The sequence below is a fragment of the Balaenoptera physalus genome, assembly GCF_965194825.1.
Source record: "Balaenoptera physalus genome assembly, chromosome: X".
Taxonomy (NCBI): Eukaryota; Metazoa; Chordata; class Mammalia; order Artiodactyla; family Balaenopteridae; genus Balaenoptera; species Balaenoptera physalus.
The window spans coordinates 69,559,084-69,583,867 of record NC_138903.1 but is presented as its reverse complement, the minus strand read 5'-3'; the positions used below and the strand labels follow the sequence as shown (position 1 = coordinate 69,583,867).

The 24,784-nt window shown below is 34.7% G+C and overlaps 1 protein-coding gene across 6 annotated transcripts in view; it reads left to right on the top strand.

Annotated features, from left to right (window-relative positions):
* The window catches only part of BRWD3 (bromodomain and WD repeat domain containing 3), a 115,077-nt gene that overhangs the window by 7,263 nt on the left and 83,030 nt on the right, over positions 1 to 24,784 (top strand). For all 6 annotated transcript variants that reach the window (XM_082447349.1, XM_082447352.1, XM_082447350.1 and 3 more), the window contains 2 exons: positions 5,326 to 5,476; positions 6,839 to 6,937. In XM_082447349.1, coding sequence (XP_082303475.1) covers positions 5,326 to 5,476; positions 6,839 to 6,937 — 250 coding nt within the window. The remainder of the gene's footprint in view (positions 1 to 5,325; positions 5,477 to 6,838; positions 6,938 to 24,784) is intronic.

Here is a 24,784-nt window from a genome sequence, read left to right as displayed (position 1 = left end):
GTGTTTTCATGATATATATTTTTTAGGCTTACTAATCTGCTAGCTAGTATGGAGTTCTTTTTATTGGACCTTTCTCTACTGAGAAACTTCTAGACTATGGGTGGGTCCCTTGTTCTTGTCTTGATATCATCTGACCTCAGGGTTATAGTACTTTTAGTGCTTTCTTGAGGCAGTATAAACCAGAGAATATTTGAGCCCTAGGTGGATTGCTCTGCCTGTCTCATTCCTGAGGAAAGCTTAAAACTAATAAAAATAAAAAGAAATGCTATGAACAATGATTAATATTTTCAAAAGAAAATGATAGGAAGTCTTAACACTTTGTAGCCCACCCTGTTAACCAGTGGTATTACTACAATGGAAAGGCCTATTTTCTTTCCTTTGCTTCCCAGTTTTTCGTTTCTCCTCCTTCAAATTCAGCAAACATTAAAACTCAAATTTTAAATTGTAAAGATAATATTGGATTATTGCAGACATTTATATTTTACTGAACAGTATCAAGCAGAAAATAAACTTAATTTTTTATGTTTTCTTTCATCTTTTTTGTACAAGTATGAACATTTTTTTTCTTCAAAATCAGATGATACTCTGGATAGAGTTTTTTATTTTTATTTTTTTTAACTTAATGTTGTGGAGGAGCATCTTAAACATTGAGGAGATACATGTACTAGTCACTGTGCAAAGTGTGTTTACTAGGTGGGGGTGCCTTTCTCTTTGCCTGGAATGCCTTCCCTTCCTTTTGTCTGTCTTGTTAACTTTCACTTAGAATTCAGGTGTGAAATTGGACAGGAACCCCTACCCCCAGGCTAAATTAGGTTCTGTACTTTGCTTCCTTAGCTCTCTGTACTAAACCTCTGGGCGCTTGTAGATTTGATTTGTTTCTAGCTACTAGTTTGTTTCCCCCAGTGGGATTATGGATTTTCTTAGGGCAGCAGTTTAATCTTTCCATTATATCCCTATACTTCAAATGTCTGAATGAATGAATGCATGAGTGAATGATTTTGTTTTTGTTTTACAAATAATATGAGGTGGTTATCATTACTCCCTGTTTTGCAGATGAGGAAGCTCAGGCTCAGAGAGACTGAATAACTTTGCAGGTCATATAAGTAGGATCCTGGGGATGCTGGAAAAAATTCAAATCTAAGTCTTTTCTACTGTATCATACTGCCAGAAGGAGTAACAGCTAGTAAATTTTAGAGCCTGAGTAATCCAGGCTCTTAGACTTCAAAGTACCGTGCTTATCTCTACTATACTTATATTGATATATTTAAAGCCTTGCTGTATTTTTCAAAATCTGTTTTGTTTCCTGTCCCTAAATATCAAAAAGTCATGTGACTAACTTTATGGATGTGCATTTTCTATCCCTCCCCCCCCAAAAAAATTCCAAATCTCAGATAAAATGTTGCATTTTACTTCTTCAGCATATGGTCTCAATTTCATTCTTCATTTTACCTGTGTATTGATTCTAGTTAGAAAACAAAACACACAATTCTATTTTCTTTGTTTTTTAGTTAATTGTCTGATCTTATTATTTCGAAAAGCCAAAGTAAGAATGCTATCATGGGTATCTGAAAATTAGTATTTCAAATGTAGCTCTTGGTGCAGGTCTGGTCCCCTGAGATTAGGTACCTTTTGTATTTTATTCAGTGCCCAGCTGGCTTCCTTTTAACTAATTATGAGTAGTAGGATCATCTCAGTGAGCTCTCTGGTCTTCTCAGTTGTCATAATGATTCTCAAGTGTGGTAATTTCAGTTGTTAGATTTGCTCTTTAGGTCAGCCAGTGTTCCTAACAAGAAGGTTTATAATCTAGGCTTCGTTTAATTTCTTTCAGTTTATCAAATTTATAGTTTTAATTTTTTGCAGTCTTTGTGTTACTTTCATGATTTTTCAGCTGCCTTAATGGGACAGTAATAGAAATAACAGTGGGCACAGAGACCCAGATTCCTGTCCATTCATTGTGACCATTGGACTTCACTTCTCTGGATCTGTTTTTCCTACTGTAAGATGCAGAATTAAGTTGATTGTATATAAGGATCCTTCCAGTTCAAAGGTTCTATAATTTAACTCCTTGGAGCTATTTTACAGAATAATACAAAAGTTTGTATTATGCTCTTGAACTTTGTTTTTAGAGAATGCCTTTCTTCTTCAGATTTCAAAGTGCTTGTTGTGTTACTTCTTGGCCATTATATTCCAGAAAGAAATTTGGTTAAATAACTGAAATTAGAATATTTTGAGTTTTAATCAAAAAGAGTGGCTTTTAATAAGCCACAAATTTCATAGAATATTTTAATACATACTTTTAATATTACATTTTATTATATATTACATTATATTCACATGTAATCATGTAATTCTAATAATTTTTTAAAAACTTAGAAATGTAATTACTGAGGGTGGATAAGAGTTCTTATGCCTAAAAAGATCACCTTTAAGAAATTCCAGCTTTGGGGACTTCCCTGGTGGTCCAGTGGCTAAGACTCTGCGCTCCCAATGCAAGGGGCCTGGTTTGATCTCCCTGGTCAGGGAACTAGATCCCACATGCCCCAACTAAGAGTTTGAATGCCACAACTAAAGATCCCGCATGCCACAACTAAGACCAGGCACAGCCAAATAAATAAATAAATACCTATTTTTTAAAAAATAAAAAAAAAAGGAATTCCAGCTTTAGGCAAAGCAAATGGATTGAAGTAAATGTTTAATACCACTTATAAGTCCTGAAGTTTGATTTAGAAGAAACTATCATTGCCAGAACTGTGCCGATATAGTCTGGAAGCCTGTAAATATTGTTAAAAGGAAAAGAGCACGTTCAAACTCAAAAGTATTGTTATTGCCATTGTGTTGATAGACTCTCTGTTTCTCTAGTGCTGTTTTACAATCAAATTTTTATTGATTTTAGAGGAATGGATTTGTGAATGGGACTGCCTAGAAATTGAGCAATTTTCTATTGCATAGGGTGAAAAACAAACTTGTAAACTTTAATAGTTTATAATACCAATTTTCAAGGGGGAGAATTTGAGAGTAGATGAGCCCTGTTTTAGTTGCTTAATTAATGATTCTGTGTTTTTAAATGATTACTGAGGAATTGATAAAAAATTTATATAACTAGGTGAAAATCAAACATCACTGTTTTTATAAAATGAAGTAGCCAGGGGGCCTAAGATTTCAGTTTAAGATATAATTCTGACAGGTTTCTTTAAGAGGGTAATACTAAAAATTCATATCAGAGAACTCCCATTTTCTGGATTATATGTTTCTATATATATATTGCAAGTTTGAGGGTAGTTAGATTTGTGTAACAAGTGAATAACTCTTGAGATGGTAATGAAATGAGGAAAAGAAAATTGATAAAAAAGAAAATGCCACTAAAGACATTAACTACCATTGTGTGTAAAGCCTTATAACATTTACTTGGTGAAAAAGTAATGACTGATATCAGAAGCCCAGTTTATACAAGACAGTGTTGGGGGAAAAAAGGCACAAACTATTATAGATGTTAATATGCAGTATGTTAAGGCTTTTTTCTTTGAGATATATGTTTTTAGGAGTACTAACTATATTTGCATGTAGGCCTATTTAGGAATGCCCTATTGTGGAGAGAATGAATTACAAACTAGGATTTTAGGGCATCAGTGTCTCTAGGTAACAAAAAAAAAAAGTTTTTAGATTGAATCATCACGTACTTTGACTTTAATATTACCTGTATATTTTAGTTCTATGTAGTTAATTGCTTGGAGAACAAAACTAGACATGTGTGAAATAACTGAAAGAATTTGCTTGATCCTTTGTCCCAATCCAGAAGCTAAACCTTGTAGATGCAAATGATCAGGTTAAGTTGCCATTCTTCCTTTTTTTTTTTTTTTTTAATCTTAGTTCCCTGACCAGAGGTCGAACCCGTGCCCCCTGCAGTGGAAGCATGGAGTCTTAATCACTGTGCCAGGGAAGTCCCATTAAGTTGCCATTCTTCCTGACCATCATGGCAGTTGCCAGGCCCCAGTGATTTTGGTAGATTAAAATTCGTTTTTGCAGGGACTTACGAAAGATAATTGGCAGGAAATAATTTTTAAAAATCACAATAGAATCATTTATTCCCAGATTCCTAAGTACATGTTGGATTGTAGTTCTTTGACCTGTGTTTCTTAAGAAAACAAAAAAGGCACACTGATAGGAGAAAGATTTTTCCTCTGTGAGTTCATATGATATTGCTTATAGATAGACTTTGGTTTTTATTCATTCATTGATTCAGTGAACCAGTATTTATCAAGAACACACATAATCTCTTCTGGTGATCATTAGGGATGATTTACAAAATTATTGCTTTGTGTTATATTGTTTTTGACTTGGTGGTAATATATTGATATGTGTCCTATGTGATGGTAGGTATATATATGTATATATATATATTTCTCTCTCTGTAGCACTTATAAAAATTGGCATTGTAACTGTAAGTAGATTTTAGGGCCTTTTGTCAAGATGAGAATGTAGATGTTCTTTTTATCTAGGGATTTTTAATATTCTAGTTTACTCTTTACTGTTTTAATAATTAGGTATTTATGAAACACATCAGTAACTTTAACATTAGCTTAGATAAAAAATGAAAACCAGTTTTGTTGTTTTATTGTCTCATCCCTATCTACATTTGTTAATCATCTTCAGAAATTTACTTGTGTTTTAAAAATGAGTTAATGTTAAAATAAATAAATAAAGCACTTGGAGGAAAAAAAATGAGTTAATGTTTCAATGAATTTTGAGTACATAGCTTGTTTAGAACATGGTATTTAAAATAAGCATTAATTTGACACTCTTTTGAAAACCAATTAACTTTTTTAGGAGAAAGAGTTCTGCTTTAATTAAGCAAATGTGTCCTGTTAATCCTAAAGGGACTTAAGTGAGAGTTTGGTGCAAGTAATACCTTTTGTTTGCATTCTTATCATTTATATAGAATCTAGATTCTCTGATTCTTGATCACTGCTGATCAAGTACTAGTAGAGTTTACCCATCATCTTTGTACTTCTTTGATTTTTAGGCATGCTCCTTTTTGCTGTTTTGTAATGCTTATTGCATTAGATTAGCAGCTAAGCAAATGATTTAATCAAGGCACGAAAAAGTAAGTTAAACTGCCATGTCATTTACATGTTATCATTTGTTTAAATGATGCTTAATTTTTGTAGCTGTTTCTTAAATTTGGTTGAAGTATTAAGCATTTAAAATGTTATTTTCCTTGTGTGTTTTAAAATTGTACTTTTTTCCATGATGGAACAGTTTGGTAATGGACTAGATTAATATTTTTAAACCAAATTTGTTTTCCTGTATTTTACTTATGCTTTTTAGGTGGCAGCCAATGCACACATTCCTCCAGACTACCTCCTTAAAATTTGTGAGCGGATTGGTCCCTTACTAGATAAGGAGATCCCTCAGAGTGTTCCTGGGGTACAGACATTACTAGGTGTTGGTCGGCAGTCTCTGTTACGGGATGCCAAAGGTAAGATTTTTACAGTTTTTAGAGGAAGGAGTCGAGAGTAGTATAATTTTATGTTAATTAAATGTTCCCATGCTTTTCTAAATACTAATTTTCTTTTAGTTTTTCTTATCTTGCCAATCTTGTTTTTATTTTCCTAGTGTACAAGTACATTTTTAGAGGCCTAAATGGAGCCCTTTTCTGTAAAACAGTGAATACTGTAGAGGTAAAGAATATAAAATCTCTTTGTAATCCTGTGGAATAGAAATCTCAAAAGATCGCTGCTCTGATTAGTACAGTATAAATACATAAAGTATTCTTTCATTGCATTTTGATGTTCTTAATCTTTGAGTCTTGATATCATCCTAATCACATTGGGTACTTCATAACAGGTAAATGAAAATTATGATATGTAACTATGTTTATAACTAAAAATATTAAAAAAAAATCAATCCATCAGCATTCAGTAACAGTTTCTCTACTCCACTATTTTTCATTCTTTTACAGATTTCTCCCAAAGTTTTACACGGAACCACCATATGTAAATTATATAGATAGAATTTTCTGAACATAAAAATGTGAAATTAGGCGTTTAGGATGCCTTAGTGAATTAAATACTTCAGGTCTAGCAACCAATTTATTTCTATGTTTTGTTTTTTTAGCATAATGTTTTAAAAATCCTAATTTACAAATATAAATAGTTACATAAATGATATCAGTTTTTAAATATCTCATTTTATAATTTAAGGAAATTCTTCAATTCAGTTAATTTGAAACCTTTCAAGAGAGTAGTAGAATATTTTTGTTTCAAAGTTGAATTATTAGGAATATTTTGTATTTGCTTGAATTTTTTGACATAAACATTAAAGATAAAAAACACAACTATTTTTACTCAATTATCATCTGATATGCAGTGTTACCTGTCATGGCACAGCTGGCAGGCGCTCCATAACATGAGCATACACGAAGTATAAATGTTTCTGAATTTTACCTGGCATACTTGTGCTGTATTCATTTCCTTGCTTATACAGTTTTATATGAGAAGATGTGTATAAGCCTAAAGATCAAGAAGGGGACCAATGTAAACTTAAAACCTTATTAATCCATGACATATTTACATAAGATTCAAATATATGTATAATAAAAGCTTTGGTTCTATATCAGCATGGAAATAAAACATCCTGATGATAATATTAAGGCATTGGTGTTTACCTATCATAATATAGATTATAACACTTTTAAGCATATGCATGTTATTTCTTATTGTGGTTTTAATAGTTAAAAATGTATTTCAATAAATAAAATTGAAAACAGACATTTGCCTCTGGGGTACAGTTAAAAAAAACTGTTCTATGCCTTGACTAACTTTTGAATCTTTTTGTATAGACTCTAAGAGTACACTATGGAATGGCTCTGCTTTTGCAGCTCTACATAGAGGCAGACCTCCAGAACTACCTGTAAATTATGTGAAACCTCCAAATGTGGGTGAGTAATGTCCATATGAGTTATAAACATATACTTAATTTGTTCCTTCCTGAACTCATTACACAGCCAAAAATACGTACCAGAATTAAATTTGAAGAATAAACAAACTGCTTACATTCTTGAAGAGTTTCATGGTTGGTCCAGATTTTTTAAAGCATTTTTATGTAAAGCAAATATAATCATGGTTTTGTAAAAGGTAACCTTTTTTTAAAATTCATTTTCTTTCTTTCCCTTCCCCTCCCCTCCTCTCCTCTCCTCCTCCCCTTCCCCTCCTCCCCCTCCCCCTCCCCTCCTCCTCCCCTCCTCCTTCTCTCCCTTCCCCTTCCCCTCCCTCTCCCCCACTCCTCTCCTCTCCTGTCTTCCCTCCCTTTCTTTCTTTCTTCCTTCCTTCCTTTCTTTCTCTCTCTCTCTTTCTTCCTTCCTTTCTTTCTTTCTTCCTTTCTTCCTTTCTTCCTTTCTTTCTTTCTTCCTTTCTTCCTTTCTTCCTTTCTTTCTTTTCTTTCTTTCTTCCTTTCTTCCTTTCTCTCCTTCTCTCCTTTCCTCTCCTTCTCTCCTCTCCTTCTCTCCTTCTCTCTCTCTCTCTCTTTCTTTCTTTCTTTCTTTCCTCTTAGCAGAAGCATTTCCTTTTTTATATATTTCAGGTGTTTTTTACCATATGGATGTCTATTTACATACTTCTGTGCTGAGCTCAAAGATTTTTCAGGGAACTATGTAAAGATAGATTTCAGAAGGAAGCAAAAGTACATTATGCTTATAGCTGCTTGCCAAACTTATAATGATGTAATAAATTTTATGTCTTTATTAAAAGAAAAAAAATCACCCTTCCCACTTGTAGTTTACTGAAATTCACATGTCCCGTTCATATTATTCCTGGGTCATCTCTGGCCAGACCATTATGAAGAAATAATAGTAGTGGTTCCCGAGGAGATCTAGCTAACAAAACCATTTATACTAAAGTTAATTCTTGCAAAGAATGTATAGAACCAAGCAGCTAGATGAGTAACTGCCACTCTTTTCCTATTTTCCTATTTTCTCACTCTTCTGAAAAATTACATTATTTTATATAGTGCCTGGTGCCTAGAGAATATGCCTTAAATTCAAATTGAAAAATAAGATTACCTTTTTAAAGAAATACTATTTTATATAATTAGCTTATAGAACTTATTTACCCAAAGAGGTTAAATAAATTTAGACTAGAAATAATTTTTAAAAATATTTAGATGAAGTCATTGATAAAGATTCATAAGTGTTATTAAGATAAATTGGATTATTTGATATATATTGCTAACACTACTCTTCCATAGCCTGGATATTACTGGAAAAAGTAGACTACTGGGTTGGGTCTAATTGGACATGGTGTTTTTAACTTTTTTTTTTTTTTCCATTTTCAGGGGCAGTTTGTTTACCATCCAGAATTTTCTGGTGTTCACTTTTCCCTTTAGCTTTATTCATAATTAATTTATTGAATTAAATTGAGATAGCTTTTATTTTTCATGCATTTATTTATGTTCAAAAGATATAATAGTCTTAGTCATACTATCAACATTGTTTATATGCTTTATACTTCCTTCAGTGGTCACATGTGAAGCACAGCCTGTAGAGTATTAGGTTTTCAATATTTCTTTATTCTTTCTTTCCTTCTCTTTCTCTCTTTTTTTTTAAAATATTTATTTATTTGGCTGCACCCGGTCTTAGTTGTGGCACGTGGGATCTTCATTGCCGCTTGTGGGATCTTTAGTTGTGGCATGTGGGATCTAGTTCCCTGACTAGGGATCGAACCCAGGCCCCCTGCATTGGGAGCATGGAGTCTTAACCACTGGACCACCAGGGAAGTCCCTCTTTCCTTCTCTTTTAAAAAATTCTTTCTACTATGCATATACATTCAAACTTCTGTTGGTTTTGTACAGTAAATGCTTTACATTCTGACTTAATCATTTTGTTATTCATAATGGTAATTGCTTAGGAATTTTAGTGTCCCTGTCACTGATGCTTTCACATTCTTAAATCTGCCATGTTATTTGGGGAGGAGCTATTGAAATAGAGATAACTCAATCATGATGTATTTTCATGTAGTATATACTAGTCAAGATACTTAAGTTAAACATATTTAGAATTCAGAATCTGATAAAAACTCAGGGGAGTTGACTATGAAAGTAAACAAGATGAGTAGAAAATCTTTTAAAATTTGTTATTTGAGACAGTTTTCTCATTGTGGGGTACAGCTTTCCATAGCTACTTTAAAATCAGTTTTATAGTTTCCCTGTATAAATAAAACTTAATCATGAAGGTAAGTCTTGAAGGTTTTATCAAAGAATCTTAGCACTAGAAAGAACTTTTAGCAACACTGTTTCTTGATAAAAGGGTTCCTTGGTCAAGTAAATGTGGGAAACACTGAGTTTAAAAAAATACAGAAACAAATGAATGCATGTAGGACTGCTCAGATCCTTTCATACGCTGAAATGCATTGTGAATCACCTTAAGGGGAGCATTATCTAAGTAATTTGACAGTGGAAACCCTTCTCCCAGAACACCTGTAACATTCTGAAAGTTTCCTGGGAACAGATTTGGGAAACTGGGTTGCAAACCCCTGTTTACAGCAGAAAAATCCAAAGCCCAGAGAAGTATGTGACTGGCATACGTTGCACTGCTTGCCTTCCAGTCTATTTCTAAACTATTTCATGGGGAATTCCCTGGCGGTCCAGTGATTAGGACTCCACATTCTCACTGCTGAGAGCCCAGGTTCAATCCCTGGTTGGGGAACTAAAATCCCACAAGCTGTGTGGGGCGGCCAAAGGGAAAAAAAAAAAACATTTCATGGTCAGATGTTACCAATACTTCCTTTTATAACAGATCTACACTTAGAACTCAAAAGATAAAGGATTAGCCACATCACTTTTATTTTTTAAGTCAAGTATATTATGGTGTATGTATGATTCGCATAAAAAGGTTCTCCCCCCATTTTTTTTGGCCGCGCCACATGACTTGTGGGATCTTAGTTCCCCCAACAGGGATCGAACCCGTCCTGGCAGTGAAAGCCCTGAGTCCTAACCACTGGACCGCCAGGGAATTCCCAAGTTCTGCCTTTTTAAGTGTGCAGTTCAATGAGTTTTGACAAATGAATACATTTGTATAACCACCACCAACACAATAAAAATATGGAACATTTTTATCACCCCTTAAATTTCTTTCATGCCTCATTGCAGTCAATCCCCTATTCCTCAATCCCTGGAAACCACTTATCTATTACTGTACTTTTGCCTTATTTAGAATGTCATCTAAATGAAATTATATAGTATGTAGCCTTTTGTGTCTGTTTGATTTCACTTAGACCTAATTCTTTTTTGATTCATGCATATCATTTCACCAAGTTGTATTCTGTTGTATAGATACACTGGATTCTGTTTGTCCATTCATCTATTGATGGACATTTGGGTTGTTCCAGATTTTGGCTATTATAAATAAAGGCCTATAAATATTCTTGTACAGGTTGTTGCATGAACATCTGTTTTCATTTCTCTGGGTAAATAGCTAGGTAGTGTATTGTTGGATCATATGGTAAGTGCAGGTTTAACTTTAAGACACTATCAAATTATTTCAAAAGTAGCTATCCCATTTTGTATTCCTACTAGCAATGTATAATTTTAGAATTAGCTTCTCAATTTCTATAAAAAGAAGCAACTGAGATTTTGTTTGGGATTACATTGAATCTGAAGATCAATTTGGGGAAAATTAATATCTTAACATTGAGCCTTTCATTCCAGGAACATAGTAAAATTCTCCATTTATTTAGGTCTTTTTAAATTTCTCACAGCAATGTTTTGTGAAATTTTTCCCTAAGGGTTTCTGATGCTATTTTACATTGTATATTTTTAAATTTCAGTTTCCAGTTGTTGTTAGTAAACACAAACAGTTTTGTTATTTTTTGTATATTGCTAAGCCAGAATTCACTAACTAGATCTAATAGCCTTTTTTTTCTTTTTTGAGATTCTTTGGGATTCTCTACATGGATGATCATGTTGTCCACAAATAAAGACAGGTTCACTTTATCCTTTGTAATCTTTTATGCCTTATAGTGCTTTTTTTTTTTTTTTTTTTTTTGCCTTGAACTGCTAGTACCTCAAGTACAATGGTGAATTGAAGTGGTAAGACTGGATGTTATTGCCTTATTCCTGATCTTAGAGGGAAAGCAGGCAATCTTTCACCATTAAGTATGATTGTAGATGCTCTTTATCAGGTTGAGGATGTTCCCTTCTATTCCTACTTCCATTTTTAAAAAAAATTTATTTTATTTTTGGTTGTGTCGGGTCTTATTTGTGACACGCGGGATCTTTCATTGCATTGCGTGGGCTCTCTCTAGTTGTGGTGTGCGGGCTCCAGAGCTCGGGGGCTCACTAGTTGCGGTGCACGGGCTCCAAAGCGTGTGGGCTCTGTAATTGTGGTGCATGGGCTCAGTAGTTGCGGCACATAGGCTTAGTTGCCCCGCAGCATGTGGGATCTTAGTTCCCCGACCAGGGATCGAACCTGCATCCCCTGCATTGGAAGGTGGATTCTTAACCACTGGACCACCAGAGACGTCCCTATTCCTACTCTGTAGAATTTTTATCGTAAATAGATATGTCCCACGTTTAAAATTTTATTCAGTATAGTTGGAATTGTACCAGTTATTTCTTGGCACTCATTTTAACTGGTATTTTATATAGTATAGTGCTACCCAATAGAACTTTCAGTGATAATGGAAAGGTTCTATCCTGTGATATCCAAAACAGTAGCCACTAGTCACATGTGGCTATTGTATCTGAGGTCTAAGTTTTTAATTTTATGGAACTTTAAGTAATTTGACATTCAGTAACTGCATATAGCCAATGGACAGTGCAGATCTAGACCAGTGTGGGAATCCGTAAGCAGCCCTCTGGATAGGTGCATAATTTGGTAATAATATATTGCCTAATGATTCACTTTATATACTTAACCTGGAATGTTTCCAATTTTTGTACTTAGAAACTGCCTTTAGCTTTTCCTATTATGATTTTAGTAACTCACTTTAAAGATCACTTTGTGCCACTTCTTTCCAATGAAAGTTTTACAATTGTCTTTGGCCAAAACCAATAAAATTCTGACCTTATCTGGACTCTCTCCTATATTGGATTATTTATTCAAATGTTCCCATCTTTTGTGCAGTTAATCAGCAATGTTATTTAATAATTTAATGAAATGGAGGAGAGGGAGCATGGGAATGGAATTTGGGAGTTAATTCCCAGATTACATTCTCCAGACTAACAGCTGTAATACTTTAAATATATGTGTACTTAAATTTACCAGGAATGAATTTCCAAATTCCTATAGGGCAAGAGCAACAATGCCTATATTTACATTATTACAGGTCTAAGCTCCAGTCATGCCACCTCATTAGCTGTATGCTTGACTAATCAAGTTGGTTTTGCATTGTGTCAAATTAAATCAGAGGAAAAAAATTGAACTAAATTCAAAACAGTACTTTTCATATTAAGTCCCTGTCTTATTCTTTTTTTTAACTTTTTTAAATTGAAGTATAGTTAATTTTCAATGTTGTGTTAGTTTCAGGTGTACAGCACAGTGATTCAGTAACATATATATGTATATCTATTCTTTTTCAGATTCTTTTCCATTATAGGTTATTATAAGATATTGAATATAGCTCCCTGTGCTATACAGTAGGTCTTTGTTGTTTTTCTGTTTTATAAATAGTAGTGTGTATATGTTAATCCCAAACTCCTGATTTTTCTTCCCTCCTCCCCCCACCATCCCCTTTGGTAACCATAAGTTTTCTATGTCTGTGAGTCTTTTTCTTTCAAAACAGTATTAATACCTAATGCCACTCAAAGAAATCCTAGGGCATATGTAATTAATATTTGTAGTATTGTTTGAGATCTTGCACTATAATCACTACGTATTGTTATTTCTTCATCCCTTTAAAAATTAGTCGTTGTTTTGGAAACTTTGTAGTGGTCACATTAAAACTTGAAAATATAATTTCATACAGGTACAACTCTGCTTTGAGAGTTTGTCAGTACAGAAATAATTTTAAAAATCTGTTTCATGTCTGTTTGAAATGAATATTTAGAAGAACTAGTATTATAGTTATTACCCATCATGGTAAAAGTTTCAGAAATTGTCCTAATTATCACATTCTAAACAATTTTCATAAAATTATCCATAGAAATGGCAGCAAGATGGCTTGTTCATTTTAGTTTGAGACTTAACATTATACCCAAGGAACAAATGTACATGCTTGTATTTCTAAACTGAGTCAAGGGCATGATGCTGTAAGACTAAACCTTTCTATACCCCTTTTATCTTTAGTACAATTGACATATAGCAATGTCCTGTAATTTACATAGTAGGCCTGTAATTTACAACTTATATAACTCAGGAGGCTTGTATTAACTCTGTAGCCAAATTAATATTTATCTGTTGCCATAAGCTTCCATTTAGCATTGATTGGCTCTTGACTTATTGGCCATTGTATGGTTATATGTCAACTTAAAGCCAGAATTCACTTGGAGGTGGGAAATCTACCTCTTGTTAATATGTAAATGTAAATTGAAAGAAAGTACTCTAAGGTAAACTTTATTTGGTTGAGGTTGGCTGGGTTTCTGCCAGGAATATTTGTCATCCTCCCTCTGATTTTATGTAGTTCTCATCTCTTGCCCATGCATCACACTTTGGCCAAGCCTTGCTTTTTGTTGCCTGCTTCCCTCCACTTCACCTTCCTCCTTTTTGTACTTGATAATTATGCATGAAGCAAGTTGCTTCTAAAGTTATTACTTTCTTGTATCTGGAGAGGAGCAAGGGATTCTTGTCACACCTGCAAGTAATTAGAACTGGAATATAAACTCAGAGTCTTTTGTATGTGCTACATTGTGAGTGCTCACTAAATATTAAATGAATGGAAGTGCTATGATTGCTGCCACATGGAAACAGAAGCATCCCTTTTAAAGGCATTTTTATGGTTTTATATAGCTTGTATGAGTTTCTAGCCCCTTGTATCCATTTCTGGAATCAATATTGTATTAATATTAGGATAATAATTTTAGTTCCTTTATTTGAAAGAAAGTAGATTTTTTTGTGTCTTAGTATGATCATGTAAAATATAATGAAAAAATAATTTCTGTTTAATCCTATTAAGAACACTTTTTTCCTTTCCTCATTATTCTTTGTCATTTCTTTAGCTTTTTCTTTCAACATGCACCAGAGTATTCTAAAAGGATCTTTTAGTATTTGTTCTATACATTTTACCCAGTACCTTATAGAAATAGAACTTTATAGTTCACAAAGGGAAGCTGTAAAACAGTTTAGATTTGTTTATTTGGAGGAAAAGGCAGTCTAAAATGTCTGTGTATAATAACCAAATCAAATTAAATGGTTTAGAAGAAGATAGTAAAATAAAAATTTAGGATATTTATTCCCAAATTATATTAAGTGAACTTTGCAGAAAGCCTGAATGGAGTTAGAAATATTGTTTCTTTGCCATATCTTATATGATATTATCCTAGCAATAAGACATTCAATGACCATGAATACCAATAGCCTGTAGGACTTACTAGGTTTACTTAAATTGTACTGTGGATGGGTGTTAAGGGGTGGGAATGACATCAGCCTTAAAGACTGTGAAGCTGTTACTCTGTGTGGTTAAGGTTTCAGAGATATAATTTGATTCATAGTAGCATCAAATCCATGAAAGAAATAATTCTGTTGTGCTTCTACTACAGTTTTCAGGTTTTATTAAAATTCATTTTTGCCCTTTTTTTCTGGCTTCTTTTAAGACTTTATATTAATTTGTTGTTAGAGCTATTTTGGGAAATCCCAAACCAAGTTTCACACAGAAAACACTAGTCATTTTAAATCTGGAGTTAACACTGAATTTCATGAGTCAATTTCCAACGTTCTTGACAGAGTATTTTCTTGGTCTGTTATTGTCCTCTCTACCTATAGGAGCTGATTGATATGTTCAACTGCATTTTAACCAATCATAAGGTCGTATATATGCTATTATTCTATTTTTTAATTAAAATTTAAAAATAAAACTACAAATGTTAATCAATTGACTTTTTTGTAAAAGAGAAAAGACTAATCCAAGAATATTTTAGCCCTCTTTAAATACAGCTTGTTTCCTGAAAAACTGTTTTTGAAGATGATGTTGATGGTGATGGGTGTGGTGTAAGAAGTCTGATCTGTGAACAATAATCCTTTCTGCCTTGTGTGTATAAAGCCTTAAGTCTTTTATTTGGTTAGCAATTATTGGTTGAGCCTGGTACTGTTTTGATTGTCTTAAGCTTTTGCTGAAAGCACCCCTCTCCCTGCTTCATCCTCTACCCTACCCCCACATTCCTGAGGTTTGTCTTTGAGGTAGGTATGTAGCTACTATTTCTTAGAAGGTCACAACTTTGCTTTATTATTATGAAGTTGTTTTAGTGGATTTTAAAACATTTCTTGATGCTATAGGCATCATATTAGAACATGCTTTTGGTAATAATGTCCTTTGTCCTTCATTCCTCTCATAGGGCTGGCCTAGCAAAGGGGTTGAGATTATTATTTAAAATAGCTAGACCTGCTATTTCCAAAGCATTACTGGTAAAGAGGCACCTTTAAACTCTCTGGGTTGTTTATGGCTTCTATGGATATGAAGTTAGCTTGACCTATATTTAAAACAATTAATTCAGTTTATCTATCAATGCCAGTTGCAGAAGAATTGTAAATATTCTACTTTTTATATAATCTGTATTAAAGTTTAAAAATTAAAAGTTAGCAAATTACACAAGGATTTCATGAACACTTTGTATAGCATATTATTAGATTGTAGGTGACAGATAAAATTGCTCAAGAGTTACGTGACTCATTTGTGTTAAAAATCGAATAATATCACCAATTTGTACACATCTGGTTTTTATCTGGAGCTTGATGCCAAGTTGATGATATACTCTTTTTTTTTTTTTTTTAAATATGGAACGCTTCACAAATCTGCGTGTCATCCTTGTGCAGGGGCCATGCTAATCTTCTCTGTATCCTTCCAATTTTAGTATATGTGCTGCCGAAGCGAGCACGATGATATACTCTTTTTCCCAGCAGATATGGTAGTTTCCTGGCTTTGGCAGGCAAAGATATGGTAGATGCTATTATCTCTTAGCATCATTGATCAGATATTTCCTGTGATATAAGCAGTAGAAATCAGTGAGTTATTCATCCTTATTGGCAGTGAAAGTTTCTTGTGGTTAGTGATTTTCTGGTTTAGGTTCAAGTGTTTTCTGTGTTTTTAATTAATTAATTAATTAATTTTTTTTTTGGCTGCGTTGGCTCTTCGTTGCTGCGCACAGGCTTTCTCTAGTTGTGGCAAGCAGGGGCTACTCTTTGTTGCAGTACACGGGCTTCTTATTTCAGTGGCTTCTCTTGTAGTGGAGCACGGGGTCTAGGCGCGTGGGCTTCAGTACTTGTGGTGCACGGGCTTAGTTGCTCCGGAGCATGTGAGATTTTCCCGGACCAGGGCTGGAACCCGTGTCCCCTGAATTGGCAGGCTGATTCTTAACCACTGCGCCACCAGGGAAGTCCAGTTCAAGTGTTTTTTGTTTTTGTTTTTTTTGTTTTGTAGCGGGGAGGGCTTTGGTCAGTACTAAACTGCTGAATGTGTAGGGTAATTCAAAATAACTTACCTTGTGCAAGTCTCATCAAACAAAGACCACCAGGAACAAGCCTGTAGTTTGACAAAATCAAATTTATTGACTCATAGTGAGGGAGTGTACTCCTGAGGCACCGTGGAAGGCCTCTGGGCAAGAGGGAGGAGGGAAGTGTCTTCAGTAAATTTTGGCTTACCACTGAAGAATTTTGAGGAGTGTCTGAAGGAAGCCAGGATTAGTTCTGGATTGGTGGCTGATTCTGAGGTAAATTGAGAGAAGTGGGGATTAACTAAGGGTTGGGTGCGGTCATGAAGCAGGGTGGTTTAGGAATTGGGTATCTCGCTCCAGTAATAAATGAAAATGCCAAAGTGAGGATGGGAGCATCATTGGTAAGAAAGCTGTAATCACCCAAAGAAGGGGTCGCTATGATATTTTACAATTGCTGCATGACCTTGGGAAAAACAGTGTTTCCTGTTAACTTTTCAGCTGGCTTTATCTGTGTCTGTCCTCCCAGCCTGATTAATTGCAGGGCCGCTTTTTTCTTTTTCAGTCCTAACTGATATTTACTCTTTCAGTCCCAGATAGGTTTTGATTCTTTCAACATGTGTTCTTATAAATCTTTTAAAAACACATGGTCAACCTACAACAATTTGTTATTAATTGTGTTTAAGGGCTTTTCTGGATGTTCTTAGTCTGTTGAATTGAAAATCTTTTGTTTTGGTCTACAAACATTTTCTAACACCAGTTCAAAATTCCATGCCAGTGTACAATAATTTTAAAACAAACAGATTTTTGTCCACTGTAAATAGAGAATGAGTGGAGTAGAAGAGTGGTTTAACAACTCTGATGTGGCCATCTCAAACCAACTCTTTGATTCTTGGTGAACTTTCCAGTAAAACCCAATTTAGTAGATACCAGAGTCCCTGCCGATTTTGTTCAGTGTCTTTTGCAGGTAGAGGGAAGATTGAGGAATATAATGTAGAATTTTTGATGTTATAGTTATTTCCTATTTCAGGCTCATTATATATTTTCTATAATGTCATTAAATAGACAGCATTGAAAAGTAAGATTGTTGAACTAGAATCAAGAGACCTGGATTGAACCAAGGGTCTGCTATGTATTGATGTTAGGCAAGACAGTTTCTTTGGACTTTAATTTCCTCATTTACAAATTGAAGAAAATGCTTGCCTTCAGATCTCACAGGATTACTGTGAACTCAAATGAGATGTCTTTGGAATTACTTTATAAGCTTTAAAATGTTATGCAAATGTAACTTGTAATTATGATATTGGATCACACATGCTGATACTAATGTTGATAGTGATAATAATGACTCATAGATTAAAGATCTGGTATTTGAGTTATCATCACAAAAAGATTATCTAGCTCACATGCAACTGTAGTGGGGTGCTTTTTTAGTATCTAAACTTAAGTTTCAGGACCTGTTCTTTGTCTCCAAATCCAGTGCCCTTTCCACAAAAGTCTCAGCAAAGTAAGTAATATATATTTCCTAGTTGCCATAATAGAACCCCTTGTATGAGCCTAGAGTTTGTGGTGGGAGATGAAACTGGAAAGGGAGGTTGGGGTCCAATTATTCTGAACTGTCCATGCCAGGAGTCAGCAAAATTTTTGGATAAAGGGCCAGATAGTCAATTTTTTTTTGGCCTTCTGGATCATTTGGTCTCTGTTGCAATTACTCCACTCTGTGGTAGTGTAAAAACAGCTCTAGATAATATGTAAATGAATGAGCATGGTTGTTTTCTAATAAAATTGTATTTGCAAAAATAGGTGGTGAGCTGCATTTGGCCTATGAACCCAAGTTAGCCAACCTCTGTTCTACACTAATGAATTTAGATTTTATCCTATAGGTACTGAAGAACCATTGGGTAATTTTGAATGGGAAAATTATATGATTGGATTTTTATTTTGAAAAGATAGCTCAGGTAGCAGAATATAGGATAAATTGGAGAGGAGAGAGAATGGAGGAGGCAGGCAGGGAAATCAGAGGGAAGGCTCTTACTGTAGGTATAGACAGGAGATGATGAGTGTGGGGGTAGTAGCAATAGAAATGGACATAACTGGATTGATTCAAGCAAAATTTTGGAGGTGAGATGAATAATACAGTTTGGTTGGATGTGGGGCATAAAAGAGGAAGAGTAAAACTATTAGTAACAAAATTGAGGAGAGGGAGAATATAGAAAACTTGTGATGGAAGGATAATGAATGTGATTTGGGAACTCTCCATCTGTGGTACATCTAGGTAGAGGGGAAGGATGTCCATTAGGTAGTTGAAAATGTGGTCCAGGAGCTCAGGTGAAAGACGTAAGTTAGAGATAAAGATTTGGCAGTAATTAGTATATGGGTAAGTAAGATTGCAGGGACAGCATGAAAACAGAGAAGAAATCCCAGGATAGAATTTGAGTGAACTGTTAGCATTTCATCAAGGGTGAGTCAGGGTAGAAAAAACAATATAAGAAACTAAGAAGGCAAGGTTTAGAGAGGCAGTAATGATATCTTGAAATGAGAATCAGAAATGATATCTTGTAAGTCATAAGAAGAAAATTGCAGATTTGATCAATATTCCCTATCAAACTTACTATGGAATTTATATTCTCAATGGTTTTGGAAGATTGAATACTAAAAATAATTTTTATTCAATTCAGCAAATACTTGAACACCAAATATATGCAAAACCTTTTCTAATGTTCAGGGCAGTCCTTGCTGTCAAGAATTTTACTCTTTGGGGAGGTTTAGACAGATGCTGGACTATGATTATAGTACAAGGCATTGTCTCAGTCCTTTTGGGCTGATATAACAAAATAGTATAGACGAGGTGGCTTATGAACAAAATTTATTTCTCACTGTTCTGGAGTTTGAGAAGTCGAAGATTAGGCACCAGCAGATTTGGTGTCAGGTTAGAACTGGCTTTCTGGTTCATAGATACCTCACATGGAGGAAGGGGCAAGGGAACTTTCTCAGGCCTCTTATATAAAGTCACTAGTTTACTTCCCCAAAGGTACCACATCCTAATACCATCACATTGGATATTAGGTTTTCAATATATGAATTTGGTGGAGGAGGCACAAATGTTCTGTCTAAAGCAGACATAGACTAAGTGATTTAAGGGAAATACAGTAATGGGCATTAAGGCAGGAAGGAGAGGTGAAACTGATTAAGAGAAACACTGAGAGATTTTAAGGAATAAGTGACTTTTGAGATGAACTTTGAAGGATTAATTATAACTTGAAAGGTGGAACATTACAGATGAGAGGATATTTGCATAGGACAGAAAAGAAGGCTTCTCTGATTTTAAGTGGAAAATGTATGCCCTGGAGGAGTATGAATTATGGTTGGATATTTTGGGAAAGGTGGGACCAGATTAATTAAGCAAATACTTGAGGGTCTTTTGCTTCCAAGGGACTGAGCTAGGTCAGTACAAGATACATTAGATGTTAATCTCTATCCTTAAAGTGCTTGTAATCTTAGATCAGAGACATGCACAGATAACTAATACAAGGACCACGATAAGAAGTGAAACAGGAGGATTTACTTTTAGCTGAAGTGATTGAGAAAGATTTCATGAAAAAGAATGGTTTTAGGCTATGCCTCCAAGGATAAGACGGATATTGACAAGCTGAAATGGCAGAGGTTAGGCATAAGGCTAAGGGAATAGCGTAAGCACAGGTGCTGGGTTGGTAAACTGGGAGAAGTTTAGGTTTGAAGTTTAGGTGGAAGTTCATTATTTTTTATCAATGGATGTCTAGTTGCTCCAGCACCATTCGTTTAAAATGATATCCTTCCTCCATTGAATTTGATTTGTACTTTTTTCAAACATCAGTTACTATTTGTGTGGATCTACTTGGTCCTCTATTCTGTTCCATTGATCTATGTGTTTATCTCTTTACCAGGACCGCATTGTTTTGATTATTGTAGTTACATAGTAAGGCTTAAAGTTGGAAAGAGTAATCCCTCTCACTTTATTATTTGTCGAGATTGTTTTCAACATTCTAGGGCCGGTGCCATTCCATATAAATTTTAGGACAGGGTTATTAATGTCTGTAAAAGCCTTTTGAAAGGAATTGCATTAAGCCTATAAATCAATTTGGGAGAATTGACGTGTTTACTATGTCGAGACTTCAATCCATGGACATGGTATGTCTCTATTTATTGAGGTCTCCTTTGATTTCTTTCATCAGCATTTTATAATTACAGCATACAGATATTGTACATGTTTTGTTAAGTATATATCCAAGTTTTTAATTTTTGGAGTGATTATAAATGTGTGTGGTTTTTTTACACTTTATTTATTTATTTATTTATTTTTATTTTATTTATTTATTTTTGGCTGTGTTGGGTCTTCGTTTCTGTGCGAGGGCTTTCTCTAGTTGTGGCAAGCGGGGGCCACTCTTCATCGCGGTGCGTGGGCCTCTCACTGTAGCGGCCTCTCTTGTTGCAGAGCACAGGCTCCAGACGCGCAGGCTCAGTAGGTGTGGCTCACGGGCCCAGTTGCTCCGCGGCATGTGGGATCTTCCCGGTCCAGGGCTCGAACCCGTGTCCCCTGCATTGGCAGGCAGACTCTCAACCACTGTGCCACCAGGGAAGCCCTACACTTTATTTTTTATCGAGGTATAGTTGATTTACAATATTACGTAAGTTTCAGGTGTAGAACATAGTGATTCACAATTTTTAAAGATTATGCTCCATTTGTGGTTATTATAAAATAGAGGCTATATTCCCTGTGCTGCACAATATATTCTTGTAACTTATTTATTTTATACAAAGTAGTTTGTACCTCTTAATCCCCTACCCCTTTCAATGGTATTGTGTTTTTAATTTTTGTTTCTGCATATTAATTATTAGTGTATAGAAATGCATTTGATTTGTGTGTGTTGATCTTATTTCCTGTGACCTTGCTGAGCCCACCTATTATTTCTAGGAGTTTTCAATCTCTTTTTAAACATATTCTATCTTGCTTTTTTATACTATAGTTTGGGGATTAGATAATTTGGCAGATGTAATTATGATCTGGGTTGGTTTGGGCTAGAAGGTTTGGAACACAGTTTACCTATTGGTGCAAATGATAATTTTTAAAATTTTTTCTCTCATTTTCAGAAAAACTGTTATACAATATTAGTTAAGAGATCAGCCTCTGAAGTCATATTGCCTAGATTTGAATCCTGGCTCTGTCACTTACCAGCTTGGGATCTTGGAGAAATTATTTAACCCCTTTATGCCTCAGTTTCCATGTCTTTAAAAAGGGGATGTTAATAGTACTCACTTTGTAGGGTTAAATAAGTTAAACATATAAAGTGCTTAGAATAGTGCCTGGCACATAAAAAGTATTAAATAAATGTTAAGTTTTATTATATAACAAGGGATTTTTTTTGTCTACTCTGGTTGGCAAAGTATGGATAATATAATATTTTTGTATATATTTTATTATTTTCTTTATCATAGAGATTACTATCATTAGAGTAACCAATCTAATACCAGATGTTTCCCTCTTCCCTCCACCCTACCCATTTTGGAATGTGAGAGCATTGAAATTCTAGAGAGGAAAGGAAAGGGAAGAAGAATAGGAACTAAGTTTCACAGAAACTAAGCCTACTGTGCTAGATGTTCTACAAAATTCATGTCACTTAGATAGGTGGTATTATGCCTGTTTTATAGATTTTATAGATAAGGAAGAAGCTAGGCTTCTTGTTCTTTTCTCAATACTATGTTGCCTGTTTACTCCATCATTCTGCCAAAATAGGGGGAATTGGTAGAACCCATTCTGCCAACACCTGTTGAGCTACTTGCCTGGCTCTTTGATTTTCCCACAGGATTACTACTGTATATATCCTTTGCCCCGCTCTCCTTTTCTGTCAAACACATGTCCTCATTTATATTAAATAGTGACTTGGTACCCAGAAACACAAGGGGGTGAGTTCACTGCTTTGACCCATCAGTATCCTTTATTTGGTGGGGGGTAAACATTGCTGATATGTTTAAACATAAAGCACTAACTGAGAGGTAGCTGTGGTATAAGAAAAAAGAACATTGAACATAAGTTCAAGCACCCTCCTTCTCTGTTAATTATCACCTGTATGACTTTGGAAAATTTGCTTCACCAACCTGGATCATAGTTTATTTATATGTAAAATGAGTGATTAGAGTAAAAATTAATCTTTAAAGTCCCTTCAAGCTCTAGCACAATTCTATAACATACACTAGTTCAAAGAGAGAAAGGTAAATCATGGTTGTGTGTAGATTACTTTCTAGGGCCTCAGAAATGGTGATTAGCCTCTCAGAATCTTCACTAGTGTTGGCTTGTATTTTTCCTTTCTATTTATTTATTTTTGACAAATACATATTGTATACATTTAAGTTATACAACTTGGTGTTTTGATATATGTCTACCATGTGAAATGATTACCACAATAAAAAATAAACCTGTCAGTTACCTATCATGTTACCATTTTTGTGTGTGTTATGAGAACTCTTAAGATTTACTTTCTTACCAAATTTCAAGTATACAGTAGATTATTATTAACTGTAGTCACTAAGTGGTATATTAGATCTCCAGAATTTTCTTATCTTTATTTTTAACATTATTTTTTTAAAATTAATTAATTAATTAATTAATTAATTAATTAATTTATTTTTGGCTGTGTTGGGTCTTCGTTTCTGTGCGAGGGCTTTCTCTAGTTGTGGCGAGCGGGGGCCACTCTTCATCGCGGTGTGCGGGCCTCTCACTGTCGCAGCCTCTCTTGTTGCGGAGCACAGGCTCCAGACGCGCAGGCTCAGTAGTTGTGGCTCACAGGCCTAGTTGCCCCGCGGCATGTGGGATCTTCCCAGACCAGGGCTCGAACCTGTATCCCCTGCATTGGCAAGCAGATTCTCAACCACTGCACCACCAGGGAAGCCCCCGAGAATTTTCTTATCTTAAAACTGAATGTTTGTACTCCTTAAACAGTATCTCCTCCTTCATCTCCCCCCAGCCTCTGGCAACTACCATTCTACTTATTGTTACTATGAATTCAACTTTTTAAGAAAGATTCTACATATGAGTGAAATCATGTAATATTTGTCCTTCTCCGTCTGGTTTATTTCACTTAGCATAATGTCCACCAGGTTCATCCATGTTGTCATAGACGGCAGGTTTGCATTTTCTTATTGCCAAAGGCAGCTGTTTTTCCAGTCTCCTGCATTTCCTGTGTCTAGAATTAAAGAGCACAAAGCTCAGTTACATTTTAAATGTAAATCTCAATGAAAAATTTCATAAGACAGAAAATTATTACAAATATTAAATTTCTAATCGTACCTGTGGGCAAATGTCTCTTCCTGTGGTTGAATCAAATGCTTATTTGAGCCTATGCTTTTTACAAAAATTGGTGTTTTTAATGCACATTTTTAAATTGAAATATATTTGTTACACATATAACATTGTGTAAATTTAAGGGTGTACAACATATTGATACATTTACATAGTTTAATATTATTGACATTGTAATGATAGTTAGCACCTCTATCACGTTACATAATCATCATTTCATTTTAGTGATTGGAATAATTAAGTTCTAATCTCAGCAAGTTTGATAATTATACAACAGTATTGTTGTCTATATTCACTATACTGTGCATTAGATCCCAAAGGCTTATTTACTATTTACTAAGTTTGCACCCTTAACCATCTGTCCTATTCCCCTAGTCCCCAGCCCCTGATAACCACCATCTTACTGTCTTTATATAGTACTTGTCTTTCTCTGTCTGACTTATCACACTTAACATAAAGTCTTCAAGGTCCATACATGTTGTCAGAAATGGCAAGATGCCCTTCTTTATCATGGCTGAATAATATTCCATTGTATATATATACCACAACTGCTTTATCCATTCATCTCTTATGGGTACGTAGGTTGTTTTCATATCATGGCTATTGTGAATAATACCAGAATAAAAGTGAGAGTGAATCTCTTCAATATTTTGTTTTCATTTCGTTTGGGTATATAGTGAAAAGTGGAATTTCTGGGTAATATGGTAGTTTTTTTTTTTCTTTTCTTTTCTTTTTTTTTTTTGGCTTTGCCATGTAGCATGTGGGATCTTAGTTCCCCAACCAGGGATTGAACCCGTGACCCCTGCAGTGGAAGCGTGGAGTCCTAGCCACTGGACTGCCAGGGAATTCCCTGGTAGGTCTATTTTTAATTTATTGAGGAAC